The sequence below is a fragment of the Ruditapes philippinarum genome, unplaced genomic scaffold (genome assembly GCF_026571515.1).
Source record: "Ruditapes philippinarum isolate M1 unplaced genomic scaffold, ASM2657151v2 ctg756_1_1_1_1, whole genome shotgun sequence".
Classification (NCBI taxonomy): Eukaryota; Metazoa; Mollusca; class Bivalvia; order Venerida; family Veneridae; genus Ruditapes; species Ruditapes philippinarum.
Window position 1 is genome coordinate 70,551 of NW_026864914.1, and position 17,764 is coordinate 88,314.

Sequence of the window (17,764 nt, forward strand, 5' to 3'; positions counted from 1 at the left end):
TGAAAGGCATAATTACGCGAATCAAAGGGCGTAATTGTACGCGAATAGAGGCGTTAGATCGCAAATCAAAAGGCGTTATAACGCTAATCAAAAGGCGTTATAACGCCTTTATTCGCGTTATAACGCCATTGCATTTTTATCTTTTAATTTTATTTGACACTTTTAGGCTTTCGTATTTATTATTATATAAGTTAGTGTGATAATTTTACAGTAAATGGACCCCATTGAAAATAAAGTTTTAGCTTAATGAGCAATCCTGGTGTAACATTAAACATTCTAATTAATTATTTTTTTTTATAATTATTTTTGTTGCATTTTTTGTGTGTTTTCATATATATGTAAGTAGATATATGCGATACTATGTGATGTATGTGTTTATGTATATTCCTTGAATAAATCGATCGATCGACCATGGAAACAAACGAACACAAGAAATTTCTTTTCTTTTTCTCGAACTGTCGGTTATTGAAACTGTGGGGGCTATTTCCTTATCATTTACGAAGTGGTAGTTAGATCAACTCTCAACTCAAACGAATTATTAGAAGCCGGCTTTCTTTTCAGATCAAATTATCTAATTATGTAATGTTTAATTTAAGAAACGCATTAGGAAATTATTATCCAAAATAAATATTAAATAACTTCAAAGAAAGCACAGAACTGCGAAATGTTTGTGTTCCACGCGGCATTTGAAATATTTCATGATCTTTGCACTTTCAAATTATTAATGTCCTCACGAATACTATGCTGTTGTTTTCCACCGATCTCGTCCAGTCAGAAAAAAAAAGGAAAATTGAATGCAATGTAAACAAATTCAAAAGGCGAAATTGAGGATTCGATTTTGAATGAGACTGGTGTAAGGTGCAACATTTAGTCCTCTAGCAACAGCTTAAGCAGTATTCAGTCTTAATATAATATAGTATTGTGATCAATGATCCAAAAGAACTACATCGGAAAACTATAGCAACACTGTAATAAAGTACAGGGCAACCTTATACAACTGTCACAAAGCGATTGTCAGAATAAAAGTCTTGAAATAAGGGAGTTTCCTCTAGAGCAATTAAAGGAAAATGGAAAGGTTAATACTGCAGCGTTGATGAAACAGTTGTTTATAACAGATATAGTTATTGCAACATCCCCACTGCCCCTTAGCGTCGACTGAAGCGGTTTTCAGCCATCAATATAATAAAGGATTGGAATCAATGATTCCGAATTACCAAATAAAATAAAAACAAACCAAAGATTAAGATATGACAAATATTTCATAGGTATAGACATTTATAAACATATATCCATCACCAAATTACCGTGGTGGATTTAACACAAGAAAAAACGGTATATAGTGTGAAAAATGATAACCAAAATCAATATAAAAGTTTCATAAATATCATAGTGTATAAATTAAAACTTTACATTGAAGTGTTTACAAACATGTAACGGAACAGCAATATGGGGAACCCAAAAATACTCAGCCACCATCATGCCTGCAGATACTTCCTTGTAGGCAAATGTACTTTGAATGGCGCAGTTACATGCGTACATGGGAATGACTTCCCTCTCCGATCTCTTGAACTCGGTTGTAAGTCTACGAAACAAAACGAAAGTAATAGATACTATTACACAAAAGTGTCTCCATTAATCTTTGTAATTAAACCAATTCTATAATCAGCCTAAGAGATCAAATTTAATGAACTCGTTGCAAAACAAACTGTTTCTTGATTTCAAAAATGTTTCTTGATTACAAAAATGATTGGTTAACGAGAATAAATTCAACTACTAGTTTGAACAGACGAAGAAATGGCAATAAACTAAGACAATATAAAATACGAACTTAAGACAGAATATTAAACAGACCATTATGCACAGTCAGAAGTTATCAAAAGGAATTATATTGGCGCATTTTTCCAAAGTTAGATGTGGAGTTGCTTTTCTAAAAATTGAAGCTGGTCATTATGAACCTTTGTGCATAAATTCTATCACCAAAATTAATTAATTTTATTTTCCATTAAAATTATACATTTGTTGTCACTAAAACATACTGAAATATAATATAAGAATGCCAAAGAAGGTATTTAAGGTCCTGTGTGCCTCCCTAGTAGTCTTTTGTGGCTCCTTAGCTGTCCTTAGCGGTCCTTAGCAGTCATTTGCAGTGTTCATTCTTTGTATGAAATAGACAATATCATCACCATTTAACGGTGATTTTTTGAAATTATTTCCTTCATGTCTTGCATTTATGAGAAATACTCTGATAATGAGAGCTACGAGTGGGGAAAACAGATCTGGTATTCAAGTGGAAATCAAGGAAATTACTCTCGTATTTAGGCATAAAATAAAAAAAAAATAGTATGTTTATTTTATTTGTAACATGTTATTTTGTTTCATCTTCCACAAAAAAACCAATAAAAATCCTTTATATCATTCAAATTGAATATCTGACACACGCATAGCAAAATAAACCTTAATCAACCAGTACTTTTTTCTTTATTTTTCTTTTCTTATTTTTTTATTATATTTTATCTAAAATCAGCTATCATTCATTCAATCGTATACATATTTGTGAAATGATCTGTTTGTGGTAACATTAAAAATAAACCTGCTATTTTATATTATGGTAGAAAATCCATCGCGCAGTTTTGCTGGGAAAAACTCGAAAAGTCATTCCTAGTTTTGGAAAATCAGTACCTACTTAAGGAATCATAGTTAATTAGGAAAGTATGTTTAAAATTATAATAAGAATTCATTGAAAAATTAGATTAATTTAGATTAATAAAAATTAACCCCATTTCCTCTTATGACTGAATTCTAAGGCAGACAGGCACCTTATAAAATACTCATACTCTAGAATCTTAAAGACTTTAAATGTTTATGTAATTTTCTTATCTATCCTATGCTATTTTGCAAGAAGCTATATGTGTTTAGTGAAATTATCGAAATCATGTGAACTTTATATTGTACAATGATTAGAAACAAAAACAAAACTTTCTACCAAAATCTTCTCTTAAGCGTGTCAAAAAATTAAAATAAGTTTAAAACAAAACTTGAGGTGTCATATTATATAGTTGATTATGTCACTTTTTTCAACCTAATCTTAAATACTGGCAAAATACCTACTCAATGGTCTGAGGGAATAATTATACCTTTCTATAAAAATAAGGGTGAAACAGACAACCCTGAAAATTATCGCCCTATTACATTATTAAGCTGCATAAGTAAACTTTTTACATCGGTGCTAAATAACAGAATAAACTTGTTTTTGGAGGCAAACAATTCATTAAATGAAAACCAGGCGGGTTTTAGGAAGAACTATTCAACTTTAGACCATATATTTACTATAAGTTCTATTATTGAAATTTTGAGAAAAAAGGGAAAGAAATTTTTTGTATTTTTGTCGATTTTTCTAAAGCCTTCGACTCCATATGGAGAGCAGGGTTATGGCAAAAAATACTAAATACTAATATCAACGGTAAATTTATGAGGCTAGTGTTGAACATTTATAATAACATTAAGTCTTGTGTTTCTAAAAATATTGAAAATTCTGCCTTTTTCGAATGTAACTGCGGGGTACGTCAAGGGGAAAATCTATTTCCTGTACTTTTTTTCACTCTTTCTGAATGAGTTAGAGAAATATCTTGAAGATAGAAACAATACTGGAATTATATTTTCTACCTAAAGTCAAAATGATTAACTCATTAATTTCCTGACAATTATAGTTCTTCTTTACGCGGATGACTGGGTTTTGATATCAGAAGACCCAAAAAAACTTCAAAAATGCCTGAATAATTTTGTCACGTATTGTTATACTTAGAATCTTAATATTAATGCAAGTAAAACTAAAGTATTAATCTTTGACTCAAGGTCTGATAGAAATTTCTCTTTTAAAATTGCGGAGATGTCTTTAGAAATTGTTAGTTCGTATAAATATTCGCATCAGCCCCCACTCCCCTCATCAATGTACTTATTATAATAACTGAATATTTACTGACCATAATACTGATACTATCGATTACTTGGAAACATGTATTTAATTAAAACCAATGACTGACACCATCACTGGTGAAAATATTACTAAATGACACTATCCCCGATGTAAATAAAATGTATACGTATTGATTAACCTAATAATATTTTTGCATATATAATCTTTCATGCTTGTTTGTTTGAAACGAGTTAAATAAATCAAATGGATCCAAAATAAAGTAAATGGGTTTAAAAGGCTACTCTCACTCGAATGTTTTTTCTTTGATTTGCTGATTATATAGCAGTTATGCGCTTGATAATTCATTTCATGTTTATATGTGTGATATGGTTGTTTATATGCATATGACATGAAACTATGAAGTTCTATTAAATAAAATTTTGTTGATTTATTGTTCTTCTTCTATATATAATTATAATTATGACGACTTGAAGACCGTGCAAAAATATCTTAAGAAATTCAACATCATAACTGTCTCTGTGCTCTAAGGGTTTTTGTCTCATATGTTTCAGGGTTTATGTGACATTTAGCATGATATTAAGTATTTTTATTCTGCAGGTGGACACTCTTCATATTCAGGATTTAAAGTTGATAAAAAAACAATAGCACATGAAAAAAAAAACACCATAGAAACTGTTATTCCTGAAACTAAAACCAAAAGTTTGCATTTTATATATTTAATAAATAAAGTAAAATAGTTCTAATTCAGATATGAAATAACCTAAATGGCCATGACATATGTAAAACATATCATTTGTGTGATAAATCAATTTATATGTGAAAAAGAACCCCACCATATTTTGAATTAGTATAGCTCAGAAACTGATATTCTTAGAGTACACTCGCATGCTTATTTACATTTGTATATATCACAAATATGTTGAATTTAACATATATGCCAATCGTACCAAAAATAAATAAAAAAATATAAGCTATACAAATTTCTGATACCTTCTAATTTCAAATAACTTAAAACTACTCTACAAGTGTGTTAGATTTTAAACACAACATATCTGCTTTGTCTGAAGTTAAAACATGAAACAATATGAAATTTGAGCAAGCTATATTTTAAAACAAATCTCAGACTCGTATATTTTAGTAGCCAGCATATCCCCAGCTGAATGTGTACATAATGTACATCGTGGAAGACTGTTGACGTCAGACCACTTATCCGGAGGTCGTAGCTAGGTTTAATTTATGTGTAATTGTACGACTTTTGTTATTGTTTAACCAAAGTGAAATTTGAGCAAGCTATATTTTAAAAGAAATCTCAGACTCGTATATTTTAGTAGCCAGCAAATCCCCAGCTGAATGAGTACATGATGTAAATCGTGGAAGACTGGTGATGTAAAGATTGTATAGGTTGAGCGTCAGGCAACTTATCCGGAGGTCGTAGCTAGGTTTGTAATCTAAAGACTACTCGTGTCAACAAATAAATACTTCTATACGTATGATAAACGGATGATAATCGGGAGTTAACATGCACAAATATGAACAAAATATGCCGTGTTTAACTAAACACAAGGTTTAAATTGTAGAACGGGTCATAAACTATACTGTGATTTATACGAAATTTATTTGAAATTGTACGACTTTTGTTATTGTTTAACCAAAGTAAAATGGCAACTATAAAATTGTTTGCGGATCTAAAATCACAGCCATGCAGGGCGGTGTACTTGTTTATGAAAATGAACAATATTCCGTCCCAAATGGTGAGAATAGACATTGGATCAGGTAAACCCAATTATATTTGTTTTTATTTAAATCTGTTAAGTTTTAAAAAGAAAAGAAAATCTGTTCTTCTTGAGATATCAGTTTAGTATATTTTATTGATGATTACATGTGCTTCTTTTAAGATTAAATAGTTTAAATTTATTAATAAAATTTATGAAAAAAAGCGACCCGATCTATATTTTTATCGTCGATACGGTGTCTTTTTCGCAAGAGCTTATGTTATGTTGTATTATTTGAACTTTATAATTATTACATTATCTTATTATTAAGGTGAGCACTTGCAGGAAGAATTCACAAAAATTAGCCCAATTCAGCGAGTACCTGTTATCGAAGATAATGGATTTGTTCTCGGAGAAAGGTAACAATTTAGGAACATTATGCTACATGGTTTATTATTTACTATAGATAATGCGAAAGCGAATCTCCTGTATTATGGACAGTCAATCGTTTATGAAAAGACGAAATGTAAAAACATCATCTTTTGTTTTTCAAATAGATAAAATTAGCAGAAGTCAATTAATTTCAAAGAAATTAGTAATGTTGGTGAAGATTTTTTCACAGATCGGAAAATGTCTACAATTGCATTGTTTTCCCATTGCTCTACGGTTTCTGTTTTACTATGAAGAATCAAACAATCAAAAAAATGATTCAAACAATTTAAACAAGAAGAATCTAACAATCTAACAAAGAAGAATCAAACAATCTAAAAAAGAAGAATCAAACATAGAAAAATTGCTTTACAAAACATTAAGTTTTAAAAAAGCTTTACAATTGTAAAAAATTAAATAAACTATCAAACTAGTTCAACATTATGACATTATTATTTTATGACCTTTATTTTCAATAAACAAAATTAATACAACAACATAGTTAATATATTTATTAATTTTAAATCACATTCTTAATAATGGGATATGAATGTTTACATGACATTGTATTCAATAGTTTATTACTTATATACTACAAGTTTATAATGTAAATATATTGTATTGATCAATATCACTAATGGTCAATTTTCAGATATTCGTAGGCGATGGTTTGTGGCACTGCGCCAAAACTTCTTATAAGGCGGTTCACTTCACCCCGTTTAGCTTCTATCACATTTAAGTCTAGAGATTTTAGTGATATTCCATTAAGTTGCTGTTGTTTAGAATGATTGTTGGTGCTCTGAACGTGTGCTTGTAAGACATTCTGTAGAAACTGCAATCATATGTTGCTCTTAGACATTGATTATACCTTAGTTTGAAGCTCATCGTATTGGTTATGATCGGCGCTGAGATAACTGTTAATAAACACAATGTTAGTGACAACAGCTTCCTGAACTTCCATGAGGTGTTGTATCATTTTATATGATTATTTATTTTATATTTATATATGAAATATTGAGAAATATTGATGAAATAAAATGCGTATTTTTTTATTTTCCGTATATTCACTGTAAAAAATCATTTTTCACTGAAGTGAAACATATTTTCCGTATTTTCACAGGTGTCTTGCATTGGACTACTTTCTTTTAAATTTAGCCAATACACAAAATTAAAAGGGAATACTTTCTATTCATAAGGTTAAAAAAGAGAAAATGTATAAAATAAACAGAAAATTTTTTTTTTTTATTTTAATATAGGATTCATTTTCATCTTGTGGTATGAAAATTATCATATTTCACTCGTGGCTACGCCATTCGTGAACTATTTATTTTCATACCACTCAATGAAAATAAATCCTGTATTTATAGAAGTAACTTGAATAATTATCCTCTATATACTAGTAAAAAATAAAATATTCTATTCTGCAATTATGTCTCATTTTGTTGATATGTTTACTATTGTATCAGAGGTATATCTGTGAGAATTATTGATGCTTATGTTCTTTTTTATATATTGCAATAACTTTTGAAATATTGCCTTGGTCATTTCAAGTTAAGTAAATTTTAGGTTGATAACACTTCTTTAACAAATAAAAGATATTTCCAAATGAGGTGTCTTCAAATTTGTTTTTCATTTTATGTATGTATCATTTATGTTTGCTAAAAGGTTATTGCTAGTCTCAGAAGCGCATTATTAGAACATATTGTTTTACTTTCTTGTCATGTGTGATTCAGCTAAATACTCAACAACTCAAATAATCATTTATCGTTTTGGAAATTCGCTTGTTATATATAGTGAAATTAGCTCAATCAAAACAAGTTTCATTAAACTGATAAAGACCGATGGAAATATTCATGTTTATTTTGATTTCTAGTCGGCATTAAGTATAACAAGAATGATAGAGCAAGTTTTCTTTTACATTTTCTGTCTGACATTTTTATTTTTTAGTTTCTGGTTCAACAAAATTAACTAAAAACCGAGAATAGTATTTACTTATCTGTTTTACTAAGCTTTTTATAACGTTCGACAACAGTTTTCTGTACTCTTTAGGTTTACTTTCTTGAGTGTGACATAAAGATCTTTCTTGTATTTTTCATGAAAGGTCCATGATGTTAACGAATGTTTTTACCACTATCCAACCTTTAAAGTTAAGAATCATTGTGATTGTAACGCATACATTTTTAATACCAAAATGTATTACGGTCGTTTCGATTGACGTTCTGACTAGGTTAAAATATCACTATTTCTAGCACCAATGACAATATTTGTAAACAAAAGAAATGATTGCCAGTATGCGCGGATCAAGAGGGGGCTTTGGGGGTCATGATACCTATTCCTGGAATGTGGAACCCTTTTGAGATTGGGTATCAAGTTACGTATTTTAACGAAAAATCACACAAAAAAGTATTAAAAGTATGTAATAATTGTTTACTCAGGATCCATCCTCGTCCCTGGAAAACTTGTAAATGTAAACCCTACTTTTGAATTTGTATTACCACATGTCGAAATTTTGCGATCCCTTCTGGTAGAAATGATGCCCCCGCGTCTGACTAGTTTGAAATATATAAGTAAATGGCCATCTAAACATATTTTTTGAACATTTTTCGTTAATATAGTTTAATAAATTAGTGATTTTAAGGTCATTTTTCATTCTTTGCGTTTGAGTGTGTCAATTAGTTTGATCTCCCAACTGTATGCATTGCTTAATTTCAAAGGCACACATTAATACTCTGAATGATTAAACAAATATCATATTCGAACTTTATTATTAGAATATACTGACGAAAATAACGTTGATGATGATGATGTTGTTGTTTTTTGTTGTTGATGATGATGATGACGATGATAATGATATATCCATCAATATGATGATAATAGTGATAGTGATATTGGCATATGACCGCATACACCTTTCGTTACGAAACGAGGTTGTTTTTGGGGACAGCAGTGACTCATGAAATTATTTTTTTATTTAGATTTAGAAAAAGATGTAATTAATAATCTAAACCATTCGGTTTTTTGGTTGATTTAGAAAGTGGTCACAAATAAGTTCAAGTATGCATGTACATGTATTCATTTATTATTTTCTTTGGATGCAAGAATACACAAACACATAAAGTATTGTTTTAATTAAGTTATATAAACATGATTTCATACAGTCATATAAATAAATGCTAATACAACAAAAACAACAAATACAAGTATAAATCATTGCTTTTTTGAAAGTCAGCTTATATAATACTCTACATTTCTAGGAGAACATGTTCTTAAAACATATTTATTTGTTGCTTTAAGCATACGCATAAAGACCAAACTTGAAAATTGATTTATTTTGAATTCACCTGCTTCTATGCGAACGGATATTTGTATGTACGCATGCGAAAATTAAAGCAATCGTTTTGTTTTAATTCTCTTTGATTTATTCCTTATTTATTCATCGCGCTTATGTATTGAAAAAAAAAACGGATTGAGAAGTTCGCAAAATCAATAACTTTGTGTAAACTTTATTTTGTTTAACACCTTTGTAAATAATTCAACATGTTACTACAAAAAGGTTACTTTATTCTTAAAGATAATTGCTTTATAAACTCTCTAGTCTGACTTTGATTCAAATTTTTAAAAAGTTATTCTCATGTTAATATACTCCTATAGTTTCATATCTGGTTTATTTCAGTGGTGCAATCTTTCGCTATCTTGCCTGTAAATTCAAAGTAGCCGATCACTGGTATCCATCGAAGGACCTGCAACAACAAGGGCGGATCGATGAATATCTAAACTGGCATCACACTAACACTCGAACAACTGCGGCGATGAAATTTAGGCATCAGGTAAAAGACATTTAGACTTTAAGCGGCATGCCTCCACATTTGTGATATTATTATACATGATACTTTGAATAATGTTTCTGATGATAAAGATTATGACCCCGATAATAGTTCATGCAGGGCCTCAATAGACTGTAAACGTAACAGCCATAGTATAAGATTATTAGATCTTTGTAAATCATCATGTGCATAAATAGTTAACTGTCGTATCGGGGACACTAATCATCATACTTTTATTTCACATAACAGGGTATCTGTTATAGACTATTTATTATCTAACGAACGCAATTTTTCACTGACCAATAATTTTAGTATATTGTCATTTAATGAATGGAGCGATCTTGCCCCCTTACAATTGAAAATATCGTGCAACAATACACATGTTAAAGATATTATATTTACAGAAATAAAATATAAATGGAATGATGTATATAAACAACAGTTTAGATCAGGAGTCATTGCTAATTTACCTTTATTTAACAATATTGTTAATGATATAGACATTAACAGTCGACAGTCTGTCAATAATGCCCTTAATAGTTTTACAGATGCATTACGAAATATTAGTAACCCATTATTTCCAAAAACATGTCAGTTTAAAAATGTTCATTGTTTTGAAGAAGAAAGTTGTATTTAACACTCTGATTGGTTTGATATAGAATGTAGGAATGCACGTTATAAGTATTTAGAATCTTTCAGGATGTTTAATATCTCAAAGACAGATTATTTTAGAATAAGGTTGTGTGAAAATAAGTCAGTTTATAAAAGTATTGTTAGAAAAAAGAAAAGCTTACATTACAGAAAGAAATGTCTGAGATAGAAAAATTAAAGAAAGGTATACCTAGAGATTTTTGGAAATAGTTTAAACAGAAATCGAACAATTTTGGAAAAAATATTACGATAGAACAATTTAAAGAATATTTTTCTAATATAAGTAACGATTTATTTGCTTGTTGCAATGAGGAGGCTAATCAGTTTTGTCATAATAATGATTTTATGAAGTCAAATGAATTTTTTCCAGAATTAGACCAGCCAATTACAGTTTGTGAAATTTTAACTGCTGTAGAATCACTTAAGCGTAACAAAGCGTATGGTAGCGACTGCTTATTAAACGAGTACTTTATTGAAAGTATAGATATTTTATCAGCTCATATCTGTGATTTATTTAATGGTATTTTAGATTAGGGTTATTTCCCCGATGAATGGACAGAGGGTATTATAATCCCTTTACACAAGAAAGGTTGTCACGATGACGTAAATAATTACAGAGGTATTACTCTTGTTAGTTGTATGTCAAAATTGTTTACTACTGTTATTAATAATCGAATTGAGAAATTTTGTAACGAACATAACACTATTTCGGATGCTCAATTCGGATTCCGTAAAGAAAGGTCTACTATAAATGCTATATTTGTACTTATGGCATTAGTTGAAAAATATTTGAATGAAAATAAAATATTATATGTTATATTTGTTGATATGATGCAGTGTTTTGATTCTATTGATAGAAATGGTTTATGGTTAAAAATGTATAATCTTGGAATACAGGGTAAATTATTAAGAATTGTTCGTGATATGTACCAGAAAATTAAGTCTTGTGTTAAACTTTGTTCAACTTATTCTGAATATTTCCAACAAGCTGTTGGTCTCCGTCAAGGGGGGGGGGGGGGTAATGTCACCTTTGCTATTTCCAATTTTTGTAGAAGACATTGAATTGTATCTTCAAAACAATCCGGGGCGTCCGTAGCCGAGTGGTTAAAGTCGTTGACTTCAAACCACTTGCCCCTCACCGCTGTGGGTTCGAATCCCGACAGGGACTTTGGATTCCTTCATGCGAGGAAGCTATCCGGGTAGCTTACGGAACGTCAGTGGTTCTACTCAGGTGCCCGTTCGTGCCTGAAATAATGCACGGAAGGGCACCTTAGGTCGTCCTCCACCAGTGAAGCTGGAACGTCGCGATATGACCTATACTGTGTCAATGTGACGAAAAACCCAAAACAAAAAACAAAATCAAAACAATCTCGACTCAGATCTTCTGTATTTATATTTTAACAACTGTGACCTTATAGTAAATACAACAAAAACTAAAATAATGGTATTTGGAAAAAGAGGTCGTATTTTACCAAATGAGCAATGGAACTATAATGGCCAAAATATTGAAGTAGTTAATGATTTTAATTATCTTGCGACAGTTTTTAATTATACGGGCAATTTTACATTAAATCAGGAATATTTGAGTGGTAAAGCTTTAAAAGCAATGAATTTACTTCTTTGTAAATTGAAAGAAATTGACCTTTCTCCTAGAACATTATATCAGTTATTTGACTCATTTGTTTCATCGATATTAAATTATTCATGTGAAATCTGGGGATATACTAAGTCTAAAGAGCTAGAAAGAATACATTGACAATTTTGTAAAAGGTTATTAAGAGTTCAACCTAACACCTGTTATGCTAGTGTATATGGCGAACTGGGAAGATATCCCTTATTTATTTTCTAATTCGCTCTGCTTAACCGAAAATAAATTATTGATCACCTAATAAGAGTTGTGAAACCTTCAGTCTTAGGCAGAATAAACAACAACACTCAAGTAGGATAAAGGCCTTCGCATTGTTTCAATATCGTTGTATACAAATCTATACAAATAATAACTGGTATTTCTGTTAGTTAGATGGATCCATATATCATAATCTCTGGACATGCAATCATGGAAGCTCACAACCTGCGGAATAAACTATTATATCGATTATTTACAAGTTGATTCAAACAAACAAACACTTTTTCGCTAACAACCAATCAATGGATGCGAAAATATGACTTAATAAAAACATTACTTTGGGGTGGCGGGTGGGATACGATGTGTTCAATGCAATGCGAAGTCCTCGAGTGGCGATTTACCCGCCTTTCCATATCAATACCGTCGAGCACGAAATATTCGTGCTAACTATGTTATACCTCACTTAACCGGACAATGAAAACTCTTAACCTGCAATAAATACATATATTCATAGGTTTGTAAGGATAATAAAATACTGGTTAAAAATTGTAGAAACTGATAACATAATCCTTAAGACAGTATATAATCAAGCTCTAGATGATAGCAACAATGGTCATAAAAATTGGGTTTCAAATGTAAAGAAGCTTTTAAATGATTATGGATTTTCATTTGTATTTGATAATGTTAATATTATTGACAAAAATATTTTTATTTGAATTAAGAAGTCGTGTTTTTGATTCTTTTAAACAGGAGTGGTATGCTACTTTAGATAATAGTTCTGTATTGTATATGTACAAAAATGTTAAATGTAGTTTTAAGTATGAACTTTATTTGGATATCTTGCTAAGATGTTTTAGATTTTATTGCTATAGATTAAGAATGAGTACTTTGTCTTTGAGAATACAATCTGGCAGATATTCTAGAAATAGACTTGTTCGAGAAGGAAGGTATTGTTTATGCTGTAATGCCTCAGACATTGAAGTTGAATTACATTTTGTTTGTATATGTCGTTGTTATTCAGAGTAAAAAAAAATAAAAAATTAAATATACCAGAAACCCGTCAGTTTATAATTTTTTACAATTACTGAACTCAAATAATAAATATGAATTAATTCAGTTATCCAAATTTGTTAAAGAAGCACTTGCTTTGAGAAACACACTGTTAAATGTTGAGCGTTAAACATCATAATAGCTCATTATCCTTTTCGTATGTCTTTACTTTTTAGTTCGTAGTACATGTAATCATATTTATCATTTTATTTTCTTGTTACTAGATAAATTAAGATTAAGAATTTTGAAAAAAATGTCATGATTGCTATTATCATTATATTGACGTTCTGCTTGTAAAAAATATTGTATTATAGATGATGTACAAATTAATGTACGAATCTTAATAAAGTAGCTGTCCTGTTCTGTTCTGATATTTTTATGTAAATTTAAAAATGTATCATTGCGTAAAAGTGTTGTTTGTTGTACAAAAATTGTGATTTAGCTTAGCATTAGAGACCAATTAAACACATAAATATACATGTACATGTATTTCATTAATTTGAAACTATAAACATATTATTTTAGCTTATTTGTTACAATTAATTTTACTCATTCTAGATGCATTTCGCGTAAATGGTTTACTTTTATCATCAACTTAGTGCAGTAACGGGTTAACTCTTTATATAATTTGAAAGGAGTTATAACCTATTACTTCACTAAAGTGACGAATTATACATTAAGCATTTATAATCAAAGGAACTTCTACATACTTGCTTTGTGATGATACACGACTACGACCTTTTTGTTTCCTTTCTCGTGTAAATACGTAAATAAATTGAAGAAAGCCTAGGGGGTTTCCACTTAAATGATGGCGTTAAGAAGTTGTTTGCTTTGTTAATAAAATGATGGTTCCGTAGTTAAAGCGCCTGTTTTTCTCTCATTTTTCTTAAATCCCATAACCATTATATGTATAATTTAGATTTTTGTCAAAGTTTTCAGTCCCCAAGTTTCAGTTGAAAAGCTATGACAGAAAGAACAGCGACAGAAACTGTTGTTATATTTTTAATACAGCTTTATATATATCAAGGCGTGTTTAATCCAACTGATGTGGACTTTTATACTGAACCTAACAAAAAATTGTATCTTTTAAACGCACAACTTTACTTTTCTAAGTAGAATTATTTTGTAAAAGGTAGACACCAGTGTGTCAATAATTGTCAAAGATATGTTATTTCTTTCTAATATTATCCCAAATGAGATATGTCTAGGTATCTCAGAAAATGATGTTTTCTAACCTATTATAATGTAGATTTTGCAAATTGCATTCTAATCAAACCGTTAAATGTGTTCGTCAGAATTTGCGTCCAAACGAGATTTATCCTAGTTTCGGTTTTTTAATTATGCCCCCACTTCGAAGAAGAGGGGGTATATTGGCTTGCACTTGTCGGTCCGTCGGTCCGTAGACCAAATGGTTTTCGAGTGATAACTAAAGAACCCTTAGGCCTAGGAACTTCAACCTTGGTATGGTGATTGGTCATGACCAGTAGATGACCCCTATTGATTTTGGGGTCAAGGGGTCAAAGGTCAAGGTCACATTGACCTTGTAAGTAAAAACGGTTTCAGATCAATAACTAAAGAACTCTTAGGCCTAGGAACTTTAAACTTGATATGGTGATTGGTCATGACCAGCAAATGATCCCTATTGATTTTGGGGTCAAGGGGTCAAAGGTCAAGGTCACATTGACCTTGTAAGTAAAAACGGTTTCCGATCAATAACTAAAGAACCCTTAGGCCTAGGAACTTCAAACTTGATATGGTGATTGGTCATGACCAGTAAATGACCCCTATTGATTTTGGGGTCAAGGGGTCAAAGGTCAAGGTCACATTGACCTTGTAAGTAAAAACGGTTTCCGATCAATAACTAAAGAGTCCGTAGGCCTAGGAACTTCAAACTTGTTATGGTGATTGGTCATGACCAGCAGATGACCCTTATTGATTTTGGGGTCAAAGGTTAAGGTCACATTGACCTTTTAGGTAAAAACCGTTTCCGATAAATAACTAAAGAACGCTTAGGCCTAGGTACTTCAAACTTGGTATGATGATTGGTCATGACCAGCAGATGACCCCTATTGATATTAGGGGGAAGGTCAAGGTCACATTGACCTTGTATGTAAAAACGGTTTCTGATCAATAAATAAAGAACGCTTAGGCCTAGGAATTTCAAACTTGGTATGATGATTGGTCATGACCAGCAGATGACCCCTATTTATTTTTGGGTCAAAGGTCCATGTCATAGTGACCTTGTACTTAATGACCGTTTCTGACCAATAACTCAACAACTCAAGTTGCCTTGGTTGATATTTTTATGTGCTTTTGGTATACACATTTGAAGGTCTTATGTAATATAACAACTTGGCTGTCATTAATGAGGCCTATGTGATTCATAAAATTTATGTATATATTATTTGGTAAGATTTTTAATAACTTTAATTGCTGCACACAACCTATGGGGTCACAATAATTATTACCTTGTGACTAGTCATGACCAGTAGATACTAGATAACCCTTATTAATTGCTTTTTCACTGTGTCATAAGTCATGCATAATCACCTGATCACATGACAAATTGGCTGCTGATAGGGGGCATACATGTTTTACAAACATATCTTGTTTATCTTATATGAGAGCTAATTAGGATTTTATAGTCTGTGACACAGTTGTAATAGTGCCTGATAATACACATTTTTTCAAGTAAGCCTTAAAATTGCATTTGTCTAGACCGACAATTTGTTTAATTTACCACTTTAAGTTTGATCATATAAGCAACCCAGCTAACCTACAAGTTTTTAATTATCTCAGATAAGAAATTGTTTAAGTTCGTATAACTGAATCGCTTTTCAGTTGGTATTTCATATGGTTAGAACATAAAGTAAATTTGTTGTTGTTGCTTTTGTTATTTACAACTATCCCCATCAACCCATCATCATTGTAATAATAATAATAATAATAATAATAATAATAATAATAATAATAATAGTAACAATAATAATAATAATAATAATGATGATGATGATGATGATGATTATGATGATGATTATGAAGATAATTGTGGTGGTGGTGGTGATGGTGGTGATGGTGATGGTGATGATGATGATGATGATGAAATTATCGTTTTTATTTCCTTATCATTTTTTTAAAATTTTACATTTACGCATTACATTTACTCTAAATACCTCTATGATTATTATTTTTTATCATTTTTTATTGAAATTATTTTTAATGTTACATTTATTTTATCATTATCATCGATATAAAAAGAAATTGCTAACTTGCATCATAAAATACAATTTTAGATATATGAGTACTGAAATTATTCTTTATTTATATTTTAGTTCATCAATACGCTAAAAGGAAAACCTATCAAAGAAGACGAGGTTAAACGTTTCAAGACGGAACTTAAGAAATCGATCAACATTATAGACAAATACTTTCTGAAAGACGAACCATACATTGGTGGAAAAGAAATTTCTGTCGCGGACTTGCAAGCGTTTTGTGAACTTATGCAGCTTGATATCATTGGTGAAGAGAACGACTATAGGTTTAATCCAAAAGTCCGCGCATGGGCAGACAGAGTTAAAGGCAAAATTGAGCCGTATTTCGATCGTTGCCAAGAGGAAGGGATTTCACCGATGCAAACATATTATAATCAATTAAAATCGTCAAAGTTGTAAAGATTACATGATCGAATGCTATTTACTGCTTAATAAAGAGTGTAAAAAAGCAATTTATCCGCAATTAAATTACTTTTACTTGCCCTGTTCAATATTATATTGTATCAAAATAATATGATGTGTACATATTTGTAATGGATTAAGTATATATGCAATGTGCATGTTCTTTCAATTGGGGACCATATGCCTCTTTGCATGGAATGGCACTCACGTGTCTCATTGACAGTTTCATGATAACCGCCGCATGGACACAGATGCGGACGTTTCCAAAATCTAAATTTTACCATAACCAAGTTTAATAGGTGAATTCTGCTTAAGCCGGTGCCAGGGGGCATGGGTGGTAACTTGCACTTTCCAGTATCGTCAATGAACAGGCTCAATCAAACCGAGGCTGCAACATATTTAATCTATTGTTATTGAGCTTTCTTGGGGGATTCTATTTCACTCTATTTTAAATGAGAATAAGCTATAGTGTATTATTTCTATTCGTATCCGATTTTTTTACACATGTGTCTTTATGATTTCCCTTCATGTGCCTCTATGATTTTCTGCCCTTTGATTTTCTGCCATGTGCTTCTATGTATTTTCTCCTTTTATTGTTTATACAGTTTTCCCTAATAATTTTTTCCTTGTATCTTAATGACTTT

The 17,764-nt window shown here is 30.7% G+C and overlaps 1 protein-coding gene across 1 annotated transcript; it reads left to right on the forward strand.

The window, feature by feature from the left end:
- The first annotated feature begins 5,462 nt into the window (after window positions 1–5,462).
- LOC132727263 (glutathione S-transferase theta-1-like) lies at window positions 5,463–17,155 on the forward strand. Its single transcript, XM_060712688.1, has 4 exons — window positions 5,463–5,707; window positions 5,978–6,065; window positions 9,749–9,902; window positions 16,779–17,155. Exons 1-4 carry the CDS (start codon window positions 5,593–5,595, stop codon window positions 17,115–17,117), a joined length of 696 nt encoding a protein of 231 aa, XP_060568671.1. The 5' UTR covers window positions 5,463–5,592; the 3' UTR covers window positions 17,118–17,155.
- Window positions 17,156–17,764: the final 609 nt, after the last annotated feature.